The sequence below is a fragment of the Pleurodeles waltl genome, chromosome 10 (genome assembly GCF_031143425.1).
Source record: "Pleurodeles waltl isolate 20211129_DDA chromosome 10, aPleWal1.hap1.20221129, whole genome shotgun sequence".
NCBI classification, from domain to species: Eukaryota; Metazoa; Chordata; class Amphibia; order Caudata; family Salamandridae; genus Pleurodeles; species Pleurodeles waltl.
In genome coordinates, this window is record NC_090449.1 from 339,013,580 (window position 1) to 339,033,328 (window position 19,749).

The following is a 19,749-nucleotide window of genomic DNA, read 5'->3' on the forward strand; positions in this document are numbered from 1 at the left end:
GATGCAGAGTAGAGTGTATAGGGTGCAATGGCATAGAGTGCAGTAGTACAGAGTTGATTGGTGTACAGAACAGTGGCGGAGAGTGCAATGTTGCAGAGTAGAGTGCCAGTGCAGTGATGTAGAGTGGAGTAGAGTGGCACAGAGAGCAGTTGCATAAAGTACAGTGGTGCAGAGTAGAGGGCAGTGGCGTACAGTGCAGCTGCTTAGAGTGCATTGGCGCAGAGTGCAGTGTCAGAGTGGCATGGGGTAAAGTAGCATAGAGTGCAGTGGAGTAGAGTGGCATACAATAGAGTGGCAGAGAGTGCAGTAATGCAGAGTGGTGCAGTGTCATGGTGCAGAGTAGACTCGTGTGGCATAGAGTGCAGTGGCGTAGAGTGGTGCAGAGTGGAGTATTGTAGAGTGGTGCAGATCAGAGTAGAATATAGTGCCTAGAGTGCAGTGGCGTGGAGTGCAGTGATGCACAGTGCAATAGCATAGAGTGCAGTGGCATAGAATACAGTAGTACAGAGTAGAGTGGTGTAGAATGCAGTGTTGCAGAGTAGAGTGTCAGTGCAGTAGTGCAGAGTGGTACAGAGAACAGTGGCATAGAGTACAGTGGTGCAGAGTAAAGGGCATTGGCATACAGTGCAGTTGTTTAGTGCGCACTAGTGTAGAATGCAGTGGCATAGAGTGGCATGGGGCAGAGTAGAGTGGCATAGAGTGCAGTGGAATAGAGTGTATTGGTACAGAATACAGAGTACTTCGAATCACTTGCTGTGGATCTCCCATTTGATCTCTATTTCATCCTCCTCTTTTATTATCTTTGATTGGTCGTCTGGGCTCCCATTTCTGAGATAAATGTAGAGTCCCAGACCTACACTATAGGGCTGTGAGAGTACAGACAAGTTGTGGACACTTCACATCCTGACATTAGGTGTGAGACTGTCGCCCACACCATCTGCCCTGCCTCTTTAAAAAAAAATGTGTTTAAAGTCCATGGGCGGTTAGGGTAAGCCAGGTATTTTTGTTCAATTTGGTTAAACTAGCATAAGGTTAATTACCTTAATGTTTCCCAAACTGTTTGCCAGTTAAAATGTTAAGAAACATAATCAACATTTTGCTGTTACTTTCTGTTCAAGAAAGATTGGGTAGATTTTGGTAGGGGTGATGGCATTGCCGCAGTACTGAAGGGCATTAATTTACTACTGAACAATGTGACACCTGAATGTAGCATACCAGGAGGCAATCACAAAAAGACCACAGTGAATAAATAGTGCTATGTGAAAAAAGAGTAAATAAATGCACTGACAACATACTGAGGCTCTCTTGCGTGTGTCTGTAAAACTGACGTTTGTTCTTGAATTTTTGTCTTGAATTTTGACCCTTTGTCCTGAATTTTTGTCCTGAATTTTGACCCTTTGTCCCGAATTTTTTACAGTCCTGTCCAGAATTTGCCTCAATGACAGGTGGTCACCGTAATGAATGGTATAATATATAATAATGTCTGGATGGCCTAGCCATAGCAGACTTCGATCAGGGAGTTCAGTTTTTCCAGTGTGCAGAGAAACAACAGAACTGTGTGTCTTTAAAATATGTATACCATTTATTCTCTTGTCATGAGGATGCTGACAGGCATCATAGAGCATGCTGGTACTTGCAATGCCACTCTCATTGTGGAAAATGTTACACTGCAAATATCGACATGATGGTAGGAATTTATTCACAACCTAAGACTGGCTTTTACCAATTGCAGCCTTTTTTATTGTAAAATAAAATTTCAATACAACCTTGAGATACAACATACATAGTACGTTATGGTCATTCCTTTGCACTGAAAATAACCAATATGAAGGAGTAGCCTTGTCTAAGTAGTTGGGCGAGACAATGTATCATTGCTGGCTCATGAACCAGAAATCTTCTAATAATGAATCCATAGGACCCATTGTTTTACTTATACATAAGGTTCAAATTATGACATGCTTTACTTCAACCTTAGTTTCCAATGTGCTGTTGTGTGGACTGCTCTTGCGAGGGTAGAGACTTACTCTAACATATTCAACTGACTTTACAATATGCCCCTGCAAGATAATTCATAGTATATTCGGAATTAATGAGGCTGGTCAACTTCTAGCCTCCTTCAATTGATTACACTGTATAATGTTGAGCAAATCCATTCACATACTCTGCCTCGATTTCTTTGCTTGTCACGGTTATGTATATTTCAAGCTCTCTGTTAATAACTGAGATTTACCATTTTACAAGTCTGCAAAGTCCTGTCAGTCAACATATTCAAGAACTGAATCTTTCAAATATTGGCATGCATCAACCCCTTATAGCCAGTGACTCCTAGAACTGAAAATAATTTGTCATGAACAATGCATAACATTTTAGCAAAACTTTCAGCAAATGTTGCTAGCAATTTCGAAGGTAGAAATATTTTTATATATTTTATTTCAAACGCATGCCTTCTGAAATATGTCATACATGCAAACTAATAACTGCGGTTTTCAGAGAAGAGGCTGCGTCCTAGGGATTCCAGCTATCAGCCTAGCTACGCCGAAACTTTATTTGATTTAACTTGATGTATACAGAAATTATCTATTCAAAGCAACAAGTCACGTTTAGAACCCAGTGCTAATTAAACATGGATCGGTTAGCATGCCTCAGTTCTTGCCTTTGCACAGATGACAAAAGCAGCACTGGCGCCCTAACTAGACAGAGGCAAATGTAGTGGACTTTAGGACTAGAATTAAGTGGCAGGTGACTGCATGTATTTGTACATAATAAATGCATGTTTAGGCTGTAATAACCACAAACTGGATCATTCTGGAAATAAGTAGGATATTTTTACTTCCTACTCACTGTGGCAGTAATGTGAATCTGGAACTCACTTGTATTTCCTTAACACACTGACCTTAACAATAAAGCCTTTACAATAACGAAACACATATGTGATTTTCAACAATTTCTACAACTGGATAGAATATGTCTTGCCTCTGCAGCAGACGGCTCCTCTGTGGCTTCAGCAAATGGTGCAAGGGGCACTTACTTTGACATCTGTTCCCAATGCCAATGACGTGCATAAGTAAGTTATAAATTGTGCTTGGTACAGCTTTTTATGAAGTATATATAAATACTTCAAAAGGGCAGTCAAATTTAGAACACTTGGTGCACAAAATATTGTGTGGTGTGGCACCAGGAAATCAGATCCTAGTGACCTGAAGAAGAAGGACACCCCAGAGGCGCCAAAGCGAGAACTAAAGATCACTGTCTGACTCTGCACCAACCCTGCCAGTCAACTTCGACAATCATGGCAAAGTCATCTCATCCTCCAGCTGCTGAAACTTACAAAAGCCTTCACCCCAGCACCAGGGAATAACTGTGGAGTAGTGGAGCACCCAAGAACCGCTGAAGGACTCAGGACCGCCAAAAATCTTTCCCAGACAGCTTCACTGCACCCGAGCCTCCCAAGCACTTGTTGAAGTGGGCCAATGGTGCCAATCTGGCCCCCAGCCTCTCCAGAAACGAAAGTCCATTGTGGGTTTCCTCTCTGCGACCTTCTTGCCAATACCTGCACTCTCTTTGTGCAGACCCCCCTGAACTGCGACCTCCTACAGTATGGAAATCCGACGGTCCACTGCTCCTCTGCACCAGGACACCTCGGATCAAGGAGAAAGAGACACTGGTGTCTCTGCACCCCTGAGGCTCGTGAGTCTAGATCCCACTTATTGGTTCACCCGGACTAGTCTCTCTATCCACGCCTGCAGCCTATTCTATGGGCAGCCAGCACCGTCACCAGTGACGGACACCCTACAGTCCAAGAGCCCTCTGCACGCAGGCACCCTGGACCAAGGAGAAGAGGACCATTGGTATCCTATGCCGCTGAGCATCAAAAGACCTGAGCCCACTAGCTGGCTTACTCAAACTGGACACCAAATCCTAACCTGCAGCCTCTTTTCAACCTGACCAATCCTCATTGACTAACATTGGGTACCCGACGCCGTAGTACAACTCTGCACAGTGAGACTGGTTGGCATGGACCTGACCCTTGCAATACTTATATTAAGTCCAGGAGATTGGTCCCTTTAAGTCCTTGTACTATACCTTAATGCAATACTTGTTTTTCTCTCCATAGGATAACACTGCTGCTTCTGAAAAAATCACTGTCGACTTTTGAAAACTGGAAGTATTTTTCTTACAAAACATACTAACCTCATTGTATTGATTCTTGTGCCTAAACATATATGAAGATACTTGTTATTTTTTTTTGTAAATTGGTGTGGATCTCCTTGAGTCGTGTCTCATTTATTGACTGTGTGTGTATTTGCAGATGTATAACACTCCTCTATGATAATCCTAAGGCTGCTTGGCCACACTACCCCCTAAAAAGAGCACCTTTTGATTGCTAGAGAAAGCCCCTGTCCACTATTAAGTGAACCCCAGGACTCTTTGCACGATATATCTCATTTTGTTATATCATATAAAGAGCCAGCTTCCTACTTTGGTGGCGCAGTCATAGGATACAAGACATGCCATTTGCTGTACCACTCAGTTAATAAGTTATTTCACTAAGCAATCCAAAAATTGTGTTTAGTTAGGAAACATTTTTACAAATTTTTGATTTTTCTAAATTGTTTAAGAAATGCTGGTAGGGCTCTGTGTCAAGTCCTCCAGTCCAAACTGTTTAAAATGTCAAATACTTTATTTAGTTAGGCCCTTTAGAAGTATACATAGATTTTTTGTTTATTTCTAAAACAGTCCCAACTACGTTAAAAAACATGACCAAGGCAGCAGGGTCATCCCAGGAACTCAACCTGGACCCCTACCACAACCTTGAATTTAAGGCCCTCTGCCAAGCATGGAAACAGCCAGGGGATCTAAACCCACAAAGGCCTATATGCAGCACCTGCTTTCAGAAAATGATAAGTTATGGCAAGCAAAGAAGCCCCTTGTAAGGATGATTCATGATAATGATGCCATCTAGAATGGGGGGAGGCACAACTGACATGAGAGGGACCATAGATAATGTGCATTTGGAGAGGAGTGAGACCAGATCCTGACTGAAATGCAAAGGAGGAAAATGATAGTTGTTAGATGTATTTCTCAGACATCGGCCCAGCCCGGACATGGATGAGACAAACATTGGAACATATGAAGAAAGAGGTTCAGTTACATGAGGCAAAAGCAGGAATCCTTATTCATGCAAATGGAATACTTGCCTATAAAGAAAAAACATATAATTAGGAACTCAGCGCCTGTGAAAGTCTTGCTGAAGTCAGAAATAGACTGGAATCCACATAGTGCAGAAAAATGAAAAGAAGTTGCACAAGTTTATAGAGGAGCTGAGACAGACAGTCTAAAGATGGACAAAGAGTGTCTCTTAACAGAGAAAGACCGTAACATGGAGTAGTGTGGTGACAGCAGTACAAGTTCCACAGGTCTCACTCTGGACTCAAGATGCACAAAGAGTGCAAAATAATGAACCTGAAGAGGGAATCTTTGGCAGTGATCGAATGGTAGCCCTGCAGGAGTTGACTAGTGAGTTCACCAAAAGACAGTATGCTTTTCTCTATAGAAAAGTGGTTGGTGCTATGTGCAGTTGAAACATTAACTCTGAGCTATATACCCATGCACTTTTAGATCTTAGGTGCGGAGGGACTCGCACTAGGAATGTGTAGTGTTTTCAATAGTAACCTCTATAAAGGTTAATTCCTAAAAAGAACTCTGACTTCTCTCACCTTCAGGGCAGGTAGGTCAGCCCGGGACTTAAATGCAATGTGGCATTTGTTCATTCTAAAGCTGTTCTGCCTACCACAGCAGTGTGGGAGACATTCTCATTAAAAGTTGACAGCAGATCAAATGACAAACCTCTATCAGCAAAGTACTTGAGACTGTAATAAATATTAACTGGGATATGTATACTATACCAATATAAACATAGTATTTATAGCTCACAAATACTGAAGCCAGAGAAGGGTGGGAGGGACTGGTAACATACTATATTTCAAGATGGATTCAAACTAGTTATCATATGTTCAGCAGAGTAGTAGAAGTGTTCATAAATTCTGTAATAGTAACATCAGTGCTCCATAATAGTGGTCTTCAAGTGGGTCCTTGGCGCTGATAGAGTAGATTGAATTTTCAGTATTCTTATCCTTAAAATTTAGCAATGTAAGTATAAGAAGAGTTGATGCACTAGGCTGTAAAACTATTAAAGGCCCCAAAATGTGTGCTATTATATTTACGAATGCCATGATGATAAAATATGCGCGACACCTATCCCTTGATAGATTTCTTTGTGTTCTGTATCATATGCTTGATATAACTGTGAACAGTTTTGGCAACTTGGTGCTTGTCAGTAAAGGATAAAGTGAAAACCTCAATACAGATTGTAAAAAAAAAAGAAAAAAGTTGCATTGTCTATCTTGACGCATTATTTTATTTCTTCAGATAAAAAAGAACATACACTTTTAGATACTGTTATGATAAAAAAAAAAAGATTACTTTCTTGTTAGGTCTTCCAACATCTGGCACAGGGTTGTTCATTGTCCAGTAATTCGTGAAACCTTCCATGATGCGAATTGAACTTTATGGTAAGATTATGTGGCATCCGTTTGGTCAAGAAGGAGGTGTTAAAAACTCACCTTTCTCGTATGAATATGTGTTGGCTGTACTTAGACGCACCATACGGTCCCCAAACTCTTTGAGCAGCATTTCCTTTGTGCACAGTGCCTGGAACCCCTGGAAAGAAGGTACACAGTGAGTAGGTGATAGGTAAGTTTGAACAAACTGTAAGGAAGTGACAAATTTACAGCAGATGGTTACTGGGTGTGGGAAATAGTAACAAGGTGAGGGATACACAGACAAATGCATTTGAAGGGAACAAATGCCTAACTATGTACGTAAAGCAGTTCCACAACACAATGGGCAGATGAGGTTTGTAGAAACAGATCTTCTTTGTTAAACTTTATATGGCACTCAGCCAATCATTTAACATTCTGAACTAGAATACTGTTGTAGAAATCCACGTGTGTGCATGGAATGGATGCTGACAGCTCAGACTTCTGTTTCCTGTTTAGATCTTAAGACGACATTTACAAGCAGATTTTATCATTCACAATTCAACAACATGGAAAAGAATATCCTGCATCCATTCTGTGTAAGCAAGGAACCTTCATGCAACACGGCGGTGATGAATCTGCAGCTTCCCTGAGAATATTCATCTGAAGATTTACTTCAGTTTTCAAATCTTTTATCCTTGTTTCAACTCTGAGAAGAATAAGCACATGCTTGTATAATACATGAGAATGTGGTCATCTATAAGCCTGAATGGTGATTGGCAAAATGGAAGGAAGGAATGGTTTTATGCAAGGGATAAACATAAGAAGGGGAGGATTCAAGAGGGAAGAAGGGAAAAGCTAAAAGCTAAAAGATAGCCAGACCAAGACTTCGGCCAGGGAGATATGTGAGATGATGTCTAATCCGAATATTTGCCTCCACTGCAGTCTTTACAATGAGTCAAGCCACCTATTTAAATACAAGCTATTTTCCGATCAAGTGTGGGCTAGTTGGCCAAATAGCAAAAAGAAAACTTGGTTAGACCTTGCCAGTTATAGAAGTATGATGTATAGACATATGCATGGATTTTTGTGGGAGTACAACATACGATACAAGTCAACCATTCAGTAACAAAATGTTTATTCAGGAAAATGTCATCAAACATATGTAAGCATACAGATCAAATTAGTCTCTATGTGCATACGGTTCGAATTTTTAATCAAAATAAATGTAATTATTAAAAAGAATTCATATATTGAAACATACAGGAAAGGAATTTCATATCAACAACAATCAAAGATAATTTTTACACGAAGGAATAGGTACTTTCATTAGAAAATGTGTTGAAAGCGCACAAATGTAGATATAAATAAGCAGTTTTACAGCAATCACTTAACCTAATATCCTGTACAGATTTAATCATAGATAATAAACTTTAATTAAATAACTTACTACATTCCTACAGGTAGCAAGTTTCAGATGTGCACTGTGTAGCCTATTTTAGGTATACAGCAATATACTGCAGCATCAATGTAGCCTTCTTCATAAACATGTATATTGTGCATTTTGTTTAAAAAATCAGATGATCCAGAGAGAACAGTTCAAATAAATATAAACAATTGTAATATTCATACCTGCAACCAGGGGTGGTCCTTCAGAAGGAAACTGTAATGACATTCTGGGATGTGTCAAATATCGATGTATTATGTATCCTCCATGTGTTATAATTATCCCAGACTGCTTAGGTACTGGATTGGCCAAAGCATATGTGGGTTGAACGTTAGGCTATTTATTGTAATTCTTATCTCTGAAATAATTCATTTTGTCTGACCTTGAGGTAACATTTGCAGACAGATAACAAACAGCTGCATGCAGCAGTAAATCCGTTCTATTTTTGTTACAGCCTAGAGGCCACGTACTTGATCGAAATTTTACATTCTATGGAAAAACACAGCATCTACGTTTTCTGTTAGAATTCACATAATCTAAAAACCATTGCCTCATGAGTACTTGCTAAACAATTATATCTGTTTTTGGCCCAGTTAATAGACATCATCATATGTACTATACTCTGATGCCTTACTTTACTTAGTTCCTACCATATATCCGCCAAACCTAGGTATTCAAATGTTATTGTTCTTGAACATGTAAATGCCTAGTCTAAAGTAGAATATTTTAAAGTGTAATCCTATACATTTGTCAATGCAAATCAAGATATAAATGTTTCCAGAAATGAGCAGGGCAAATGGTGAGATGATCTACGATTGAAAAAAACATTGTGTTCAAAGCATAAATAGAGAATTGGGTTTGACCAAGACAACTTTAAGACTGAAAGTGCAAAGTTACTTTCAATCTGGACCAAATATTTAGTTTCAGTGTGACCTAAGTTCAGCCCCATGTATGATAAATGCTACAAAATTCACTTTATATACCTTGAACGGGGCAGAGACTGAGCTTTCTCAAAACTTTCTATTAAATAATCCCAAAAAGTCACATTTTTGGGAAAGGATATGCTTAGCTTTAGAGAAACGATGCAACAGGTACGGGTATTAAAAAACAGAGACCTAAATAGTGAAAGAAAGCCACATTTTTCACATTTACATGACTAATCTTGTTTTCATCTGTAGATGGCTTCCAGCTCCCAAATTCGAGGATTTGTTTAACACTACAACATTAGCTGTAGATTCATAGCAGCACAATAGATTTCCTATTGATGAAGTAGTTGGTTGAGGTACTTTTCAGTGTGTACCATAGGAACGAAATGATCCATGTGTAAAAGTAAAGAAATGTTATTCTTATCTGATTTAGGCACGCCCAGAACCGTTATTTCTAAAAATATGACCAAATCAATTATAAGAAGGTTAAAAAGAAGTGGAACAAAATTGTTTCAGTGAATTCTCCATTTAGGCCAAATCTTATACAAACAAACTTGTTAATGTGCAATTCTATTAGGATTCCCAGGAGAGGAGGATCCAGGCCTTAGGCACCTAGTGACTCAAATCACAGTTTTCAGTTGATGGCGTCACTAGTCAAGTAGATGCAGTAGTAAATAGCAACTTCAGTCTTTTGACAATTCTCACTGATGACTAAAGGTATGGCTCTCAAAATCGCCACCTTAAAAGACAACATTGTAGATTTTATTTGCAACCAGTCACCTACCCTTCATTCCACAAACAACTTGTTTTGGTGCTCTTTCTGGGTAACTTTTAAATATTACCAAAACTCAGATTCTATTTTATGAGAGGGTCCTTAGCTTTGATCCTCGCTAGGTCTCATCTGTTACACATTTAGGTGTCAAAACCTCGACTTATCCTAAAGAATTGCGTAAGCTTAACCATGAAACACTCTTAGCTTCTTGAATTGAATGCCTACAAAAATGCAGCAGACTTCCCTTAGGGGCTATAGGCAGGTATAAAGTTACTGAAATAAGCAGTCAGCCAACATTTTGGTTTCTATTTAGTGTCCCTCCTAGTCTAATCCCAGTTACTTTTTTCCCCCATAAAGTCAAGTCCTTCTGGTCCTGTTTCACTGGGCAATATCTGAAACTCCGTGAAGATATCAGTCTCCAGCAGCTATCCCTAAACAGGGAAGGCTTGCAAACAATCCCTGGTCGCTCTGGGCACCTTAAACCAAACAAACGTCTTCCCTTGGGCTTTTCTGATCTCCCATACTTCAAAAGAACCCCATTTAAGACCGTGTTTATTCACATACTTGGTTGGTCCTTGCTCAAAGGGTCTAGATCGCAAGGCTTTCCAGATAAACCTAACTCTGACATAATCCATTCTCTACCCAGGTTTTTTCATGCTGCATTTGTTGAATCATTGTCCAGACCTTTGTTGCAATGGCTAGGAAAGCTCTACTTCATTGTTTTCCATCACAGATGTTACTGTACTCAATTACTTATACAGGGTTTTTTAAAGTGTATACGGACACAAGACTTCTTTATGCACATCATTAACTTTTGCATTTGGACAGATTTACGTTTTGTGGTTTACTTACCACTTCACACTGTAAATGTTTTATTATCAGAGAACACCACGTAAGAGGAACAGATGGACACGGATGGACAGTCTGCAGCATTTAGCCAAGAAAGGTTAACAGACTTTACAAACTGGTTATGATAGATGAGCTACCGAAGAGGGTAATTTTAAGCCATAAATTCACAACAGCTCGTGACCATTATATTGAACCAGGACATGTATTACACTCCTAAACACTTCATGCATTGGGGTGTTGTAATGACTCTTTATGCTATCAATGTTTTACTTGAACTGCCAACACAACCCATTTGTTAACTGTACTAAGATTCAGGCTTATTGGATACAAGTCTTTCAGAAGATTAACACATTGCTTAGTACTTCTCTTTTTCCCACTGCCAAATTTAAATTACTAGGCTCATCTTCAGCAGTTCCTTCTAACAGATTATCTAGGTTGTAGGGTTTTGTGTTGGCGAGACATATTGCATTGCTATGGCTAAATAATAATCATTCCATCATGGATGAATGGTGGACACAATTTATAGAGTGATGTGAATTAGAAACATCCACCATACATAATAATACTGAACGCTGACACTTGAAAAGAATCTGGGAACGGATCGTCTCCTAGATACAAAACTTTGTAATACATATAACATTTCACACATTTGAAGTTTCACCTTTTGCACTTTAGATAGCACACTTTATTATTATAGTAACATCAGGGAAACATGCTACTCTAATTTTTATTTAGAATGCAAATGATTTTTGCTGCTATTTAATTGGGTCGTGATTGAAAACATCTTTTTCTTAAAAAATAAATAAAAGGAGAAAGTAGACCTTTCTATGATGCTGAGGTTTACAAGCCTTTGGTACCTGATTTAGTCGTCATTTCTGAGCAGAAGAGGAGGAAGAAAGTGGGCTATTTGGCCTCTCTATTCAAAAGGACTGGAAAAGTGCAGCTTCTTGCTTGACTCTGAGACAATGAGACAAGCCCCCGACAACACACACACAAGCACACACGGCAATTAGCTTGGAGCACAGATGCAATGAACAACACCTCTTCAGAAATCAAAAGCTCCTATCTTGACAAGCATTTAGAAAACTGTCACAAGATATCAAAAAGTCACAAGATCTGGGGCAATGGCTCAGTGAGGAGACAAACCTGACTTCTTGCCTGAATTCCTGCTGTGCAGGATGTAATAGGGTAACTTACATAAATTTCTGCTCACATTTATAGAAACATTCCCCACTTTCTTTTTCTTTTAAAACACATGGCTCGAACATGGACATCGATTAACCAAAATGCCTGGGGTAGGAGACTTAACATCACATAACCTTTGACCTTAATGACATAACAGCAGGTGACATCATATGACCCTTGCCCTAACATCACACTCTCTCACACCCTACTACACTCATCCGTATACATTTTCACTCATTCACTTTTATTCACTATTAATTTCACTCCAACTCACTCATAATTACCAACACTCAGGCACAGATTTACTAACGCTTTGAACAATGTTGACCCAAACCTGTGCAAAGTGTTAGGGTGGGATTTTCTAATCAACACAAACCCTGATTTGCATTGGATAGTATTCCAAAGTAACGCAAAATTGGGGCATGCACTGCTTTCCTTTCTTTTGGGTCAAGTAGGCGTTTCATGGGAGGTGACTGGGCATACCCATGCATCCACCCATTGGTTTTGAAACAAATTCCTACCTACAAAATTTAGTATAGGTGTTTTCAATCCACCTCATTTTTCCAACTTTGCGAGTGTGCTACACAGTTCAGCACACTACAAAGTGGGTAACGCCTTGACGCACAGTCTTTGTGTTGGAAGGGACCCCTCCCAGTACCATACCTACACTTCTAAGAATGCACACATTCTTGCACTATGATGCATGGCTGTCAAAGGTGCACAAATGCACAGGGAGAGAAACAATGCACCATATATTAATGTAGATGGTGCACTGTTTCTCCCTCCCTTTGCCGCATGGCAGCACAGTATCTTTGGTGCAGCATTCCCTTGTGTCAAAGAATACACTGACACACACACAAACACATGCTTGTACATACAGACAAATGCTCACGCAAACAAACGCTCTCACAAACACACAGGCTCTCACAAACACACTCTCACCCGCAAGCATGCATACAACCTACATTTAAAAACATTTTTACTCACCTCATCTGCCAACAAAGATGTGCTCCATTTTCTATTACATTAATAGTGAATAACAGAATATTATTCACTATTAGTACAATAAAAAACTAGCTAAAACTAAGGAATGCAGAGCTGCACCTGTGTTCTTGGTACTGAATTTGCCACTTTTGAGGCCAGAAGCGCAAAGGCAGCGCCACCGGTCGCAAGGGAGAAGGCAGGGGTCCCATCTATGACCTCTGGCGATCCTTAAATGATGCCCATGGCTCTGGTTGTCTTGCCAGTAAAACTATGCTTTAATACAAACCCTTTGGCTCATTTAATTTTTTTTTTTTTTAAAGGTTTGCATCCTATAGGTAAGAATTCTTGTTTAAACTGATTTAAATTTGGAAAACCAATCTAATTAAAATGCGTCCCATGATCTCACAAGTGAAGAAATCTACTGTGTAGAAATATCTGAATAATGGAGAAGGGAAGGGATCACATTGTCAGAGACAGTTGGCTGTGATGATTATGTAGCAGGCAGGTGTGGAGCTTTCTCCAGTGGTGGCTATGTAGCACCGGGCATTAACTGGATAAAAAGACACACAGAAAGATTTATAGAGGATCTGAAAATCTAGATAAATCTGTATTCGGAAACAGATAGAAATATGTTCAAAATCCTTTTGCAGATAAAGGTAGAAGAACACTTACCAAGTTGTTTGTGATTCCCTGAAGGATCACAGGTCGGGAGAAGGCATACCTGTATGAAACGAAAAAGAGGAGCTTAAATTCCTTTTATGTAATCTAGGTTAAAAGTATGGTGGCTTGATCAGTTTTCTCACAGTTATACAATAGTACAATTAGTTTAGCAATGACGAGACCTACCTAAAATATAAAAATCACAAAATGAAAACTTCAAGCCATATTGTTCATTACACCACAGAGCTTAGTAGGCAGAATTTAATTTCTTCGATATATTCTGTTCACAGCCATTACATTAATCAAAAGACATAGGCTTCTTTATCACAATTAAACTACAAATGGGTGTCTGATAGAGATTCTCTGTTCCAGGATGACTTGTGATCAGAATCTATAGGAGAGCAAGGCAGTAAGCAATCTCAAGTCTTAACGTGTTAAACAAAATGTCACGGACCTCCTGGTCTGATCAGACTGGATCTTTTAATGAAACATTAGGTTCCACGCTGACTGAAAAATAAATCATTTAGGGCCAGATGTAGCAAAGACTTTGCGACTCGCAAATGCGTCTTTGCTATATTGAAATGCATTTTGCGAGTCGGAACCGACTCGCAAAATGCATTTCTGACTCGCAAATAGGAAGGGGTGTTCCCTTCCTATTTGCGAGTCACAATGCTATGCATTTTCATTTGCGACCGAATGAAAGAGCAGTTACCATCCACTTGAAGTGGATGGTAACCCAGGCGCAAACGGTCAGGGCAGGAAGTGTTCCAAGGGACCACTACCTGCCCTGCAAAATATCGAAACTAAAGGTTTCGGGTTTTTTTTCAAGTGCAGCTCGTTTTCCTTTAAGGAAAACGGGTTGCACTTTGAAAACAAAAGACTGCTTTATTTAAAAGCAGTCACGGACATGGTGGTCTGCTGTTGCCCTGAATCGCTATGGGGGTCGCAAATTGCGACCCACCTCATTAATATTAATGAGGTGGGTCTTTGCGACCCCATAGCGACTCGCAGAAGGTGTCTGAGACACCTTTCTGCATTCCAAATTGCGAGATGCAATTTGCGAGTCACTGGGACTCGCAATTTGGAACCTTGCTACATCTGGCCCTAAGTTTCTTTCAGTTACAGGAACTTTGGCTTTTTGCTTAAAGGAGCTCATTAACTACTCAAGTTAATAGGAACCTTTTCCGCATTTTGCAATATCAGATCAATCATTTTCAAAATGCTAGGAATGGTGCTATGCAATACGGAAAAATATGTTGGGGTGTAAGCAAGAACATTCATACAGTTGAAAAGGGAAAGTTACTTACTTTTTCACATAAGTTCTCTATGCCATAAGGTCTTAGTACAATTTATAGAGCCTGAGATTTTGGCAATTTTCAGGATCCTGGAAATGTTTTTACAGCAAAAAAGACTATAGATATATAGAGAGAGAGAAGCTCCAAGCAGGAGCACCCCGAAACACCAGCGACACACTAGATTTGCTCACCTCAAATGTCTGTTTATCTAGCAAAGTTTTTAAGCATGGGATTAGCGCAGTGCTATCCGCACCAAGCTAGATAGGGATTAGGAGCCTTATTACCACCTTGACGAAGGGGTTTCCTCCACCACAAATGTGACGGATATCCCATCTGCCATATTATGATCCTACTATATTCTATGGAGATCATAATGTTTGTGATGGAGGAAAACCCTCTGTCAAGGTCGTAATAAGGCCCAAAGTCTTTTGCCTTTTTGCCATTTGTACAGCAAAATCTTTAAGCATAGATTTGAACCAGTGCCACCCTCGCCGAGATGTAAAATTACAAAAGCCATTCACCACTCCAGGCACAGTATTACAGCTTTGGACTGGTCAAATACCATCCAAGCCATCGTGGAATAATTAAAAGCAAACCCTGACATGTGCTTAGCTATCATTATAGCTCTTCAAAGGTGTTTAGATTGTCCAGACACAAGGAAGAACCCAGAAGAAACAAATCCCTTTCAGGGTTACAGAGATGCAAGAATTATGCACAAAAAAAAGGGAGAACTCTGGGAAGTTTAGGTATGTATAGGTTTATATATATATATATATATATAGCTCACAAGCGTGTCTGCAAACACACATTACATTCCTCAAAACTTCTCCAATAAAGGAATCAACACTCCATCAATAGTTAAATGAAAGGCGTTTGTTGCAGAGAAGCTAACAACAATTTCAGAGTGAACCTTAATCACTTTAGCAGCGCCATGTATACAACTTCATTTTTAGATTGAGTCTAGGTAGCGCGCTGAGCTGTCTGCAAGACATGTTGTATTCAGTCCATGAACGTTAACCAAGCCCACTCTTGCCATTTGTTTTTTGTTGTGCTCATCTCAAATGCTTCCTTTTTATTGGTGCAGTTTTCTGAATGTCCCTGTCCTGTGTGCTTGGTTCCCTTCCGGGAGTTTCACTAAGAGAACATTTTTGTTGCCCATCACACTACGTTCACGCTTTCTCCTGTTACAGCGTGCAATGGCCCCCTTCCCTCTTCCAATCTCGTTTCAGTTATGTCTTTAATCCCAGCTGTGATCCTTTCTCCATGCGGCTCGGCGCCATGCTTCACACAGCCAACAGGACGGCTAGAGACTATCAGCTCACCGGACTATCTTGAAAGCACTTCTGGGCCCCAATAAGAGGGATGTAGGAAAGCTCTATAGAGAAGCTTCAATATCATACCATACCATTCTACAGTAACAGCGTAGACCCACCAACTGTAGGCACGGAAAACAGGTGCTGTCAACTCCCTGCAGAGTGTAATCTGTGTTACTGACCTCGCAAACGTGGGAGGCTGAGCAGCGCTCCCAGAATAGGACCCATGCTAGAACCAGCAGTCTACAAACGTATCCCTACAGTTGATGCCAAACTGCTGGAACATTGGAAATGATTATAACACAGGAGGTCCCTCAATGCACACCTGTATATAATCCAAATCCTGACACGGAAATGCACAAATGCGCAGCTGCCTTAAGTGCACACCCATTCAGTAGTTCTCCCTGTGCACGGCCAGGTCTTGTACCTTACCTATGATTCGGGCATGCCGATACTCGCCTGCTACCCAGGGCTTCACTAGCAAGACCCCAAACTGCTGCCAGTAACCAGCACCACCGTCAAGGGTAAACTCTTTTGGGACCACAGCAGTACACATTAATGGAAACGGTGCTGCTCAGCCAAGGACTGGTTTGCTGCCCATGCAAACTACACTAGGGATGTCTGTGTTGTAGCTCTCCAAACTGTTTTCTAGGCACTCGTGCTTCTACTTTTGGTGTTAACCCAGCTTGTTTTTGGACAGTACTTTGTAGCTACAGGCGGTGAAACAACAACAAGGCTCGGAATGGTGGAATACAAACAAGACTGCTGATCAGCTCCTGCGGTGCACAACAGTAACTTCCCGTACTCAACCCGTTCCTCAACTGAAAGCTTCCAGGACAACCCATGCAAATCAGGTGTTCAATATATGCATAAACACCCCACAAGCCATTAGCAAAATGTCCTTCCTTTAACCTGAGCAGCTTTTACCGATTTATGCAATGAACCACCACTGCACGCTATGTTTGGGGCTAGCAGGAAAAACCTCTTTCCTGACTCGGCATTTAGGGTCCGCTACTGCTGTCTAGCGATTAAATCATCACAGTTTAGGACAAGCTTCTAGACAATTTCACTAAGAGAACATTTTTGTCAGCCCTCACACTATGTTCTCGCTTCCTCCTGTTACAGCGTGTGATGGCCTCTCCACTCCACTCCTCTGTGATTTCAGCCACTATCCTGTCTCCACCAGGCTCGGGCCATGCTTCATGTTCCATATTATTGTTTTGTTTTAATCAGAACTGCCCTGGTCATGTGCACTCAGGTGTGAAGCATTAAAGAGAGCAGGCATGTGATTTTTATTCAATTCTGACATTTCTTGACCTCCATTTTAATGCATTTGGTGAAATCTAATTATAACGTACCATGTGCATTTTTAAGAATTTGCATTAAAAATACCTTGGTATAGTTACAACCTAGGAAAAACACTGCAATCAATTTTATGTCAAGACCGGCGGCTCCTATTATGCATTCCTTTCATGCTTTAATAAAATAGCAGCAGTCAAGAAACTACACTTCCCAATAGGCTAGCAGTCAAGATAAGTACTCATGGTTCTTAGCTCCATACATTTTACACTGTTTTCTGTATGTTGCACTATTATACTGTTATACTGTTATTGGTTGCCTGAGCGCTCGCTCCATGGGTGGTGCCCTCAATATTTTCTTAAAGCCGTGTCTTGCGACTTGTCTTTCCCTTTCTCCCCTGTTGTTCCTCCGTCCCCTGCGCGAGCGCAACAACGGTTATTCCAACCGTCATCGCCACCCGCGTCTGCTCCTCACCTCAACGCGGCGCGTGTTTCTTCAAGCGTTCGCTTCTCTATCGATTCAGTGGTTTTCTCCGTGTTAGTCGGAGAACGTTTCTGCTTCGTCTGCCGTTTGCTGGGTGGTTCTCAAGGGGCACGGCTTCCAGTCTCCACCCCCAGGCTTTTCCTACAGTTCCCTCACGTCTCAGGGGAGTGTCATTATTTTACTTGCCTCAGAAGTTAACTGTTTCCTTCCTGCGTTCTACCAAAGCTCTGCTTTTCTTATTTTCTACTTTTTTACCACGGAATCAGATAGCTCCCCTTTGATGCCTGACATCAATGAGGATGGGTGGTCTTTTAAACAAGGTTTAAATGTTTTCATCCAGTCATCTGTTGAACAAGCCTTACAGGCTTCTATGGCAAAAATTTCAAAAAATATTGAAAGTTCTGTGAAAAACATGATGTCCAATACTTTACCGACCCATTCTGCGGGGGAAAGCAGAAAAAGAAAATGTACTCCATTAATTATTAAGAAAACTTTTTCTTCGGGCGCACAAATGACAAGTGAGGTTTCCTCACATCAGACTGAGGACTTGGTTCCTCTCAGGCTTCCTTGTAAGGAGGGGAATTCCTCAAAAAATGGTACTGACTCATTGCCTTCCAAATGTAAGTAAAAAACAAAAAAATACAAATGTTGCGCCAAAACAAGTTTTAATTTCTAATATATTGGACACCGACAATGATGACGAAAATGATGATGACATGGATGACGCTTGTCAATATGATTTCACTGGTGATAATTTTTCCTCTTCTTCGCCTCCTCCTAAGAAGATCAAACTTTCCTCTTTTGAGTCAACCTCCACCATTGTGGATGCAGATGGGGTCCCTATGTTTGACCCTTCTCTCATTCATCACCCAAACTGCACAGAATGGCTTCCTTCTGCTCATGTGAGAGATTGTATTTCCTCACGTCTACGGCTTCTGTTAGATAAGCAAACTTGTTCAAAATTCAAGTCTGAATGTCCTAGACCTGCTCTATCGTCTAATATTACCATCACTCCTGCTATTGATCAATCTCTTGTAAGTTTGGCAAGGACCCCCGTAAAGGGGTTGATAAAGCCTGGACAACATGCCAGGACAAACATCTTGATGTTGTAGGGCCCTTGGCCCGTATTTTTGACATGCCTGATTCGGCCAGACTTGACAATACTCCTATCGATCCTACAGACTTTTCCCTTTGGATAGAGAGCATTTTGTCTCTTGGGAAATGCCAATTCGGCTATCATACATGAAAGAAGGAAAGTTTACTTCTCAAATTAGATCCCAACCTTGCCAATCTTGCAACTCTTGATCCCGGCATCCAAGCTGATGGTAAGCTCTTTGGGGATTCCTTTATCAAAGACCTCAGCAGATACGTTACTACATTCTCTTCAATCCACAAAGCTCAACAATCTTTCAAGAAGGTCTTCAGCCAACGTGTTTTTGCACGGGCCGGTAGAGGCAGGAGCTGCTTTACCGGCCGCACCTATCGCAACCAATGTGCTAGAGGCTCCTTTAACAACGACCAAGACTACAAGCCACAGTTTTACCCCCAGAGATCCAGAGGTTTGGACGGCCGATCTTGTATTAGAATCAGATGCAAGCCTCACGGGCTGGGGCGCCAGTTGTGGACCAATATCGACTGGCGGTACATGGTCTGTAGAGGAGTCCAAATTGCACATAAACTGTTTGGAGATGCTTGCAGGTTCCATTGCGATCAAAAGTTTCACAAAAGACAGAGTCAAATGTTCTATCCTCCTTCGCATGGACAACATTTCGGTGGTCCGATACATAAACCACCTTGAGGGAACCAAATCAAAACCTTTAGCTCTTCTAGCAAAAAGTCTTTGGGAATTTTGCCTCCTCCACAAGTTTTCTCTCCTAGCAGACTATCACCCAGGATCCCAGAATTCCATTGCAGACTGGCACTCTCGCCATCTAAAAAATTACAGCGATTGGAAACTCCATCCTTTGATATTTCGGAAACTTCTGAACAAATGTGGT

General features: G+C 40.8%; 1 protein-coding gene across 5 annotated transcripts in view; it reads right to left on the reverse strand.

Moving 5' to 3' along the window:
• The window catches only part of JMJD8 (jumonji domain containing 8), a 165,274-nt gene that overhangs the window by 102,433 nt on the left and 43,092 nt on the right, over positions 1-19,749 (reverse strand). For all 5 annotated transcript variants that reach the window (XM_069210549.1, XM_069210546.1, XM_069210545.1 and 2 more), the window contains 2 exons: positions 13,375-13,423; positions 6,624-6,720 (listed from right to left, as the gene is read on the reverse strand). In XM_069210549.1, the coding sequence (XP_069066650.1) occupies positions 6,624-6,720; positions 13,375-13,423 (146 nt within the window). The remainder of the gene's footprint in view (positions 1-6,623; positions 6,721-13,374; positions 13,424-19,749) is intronic.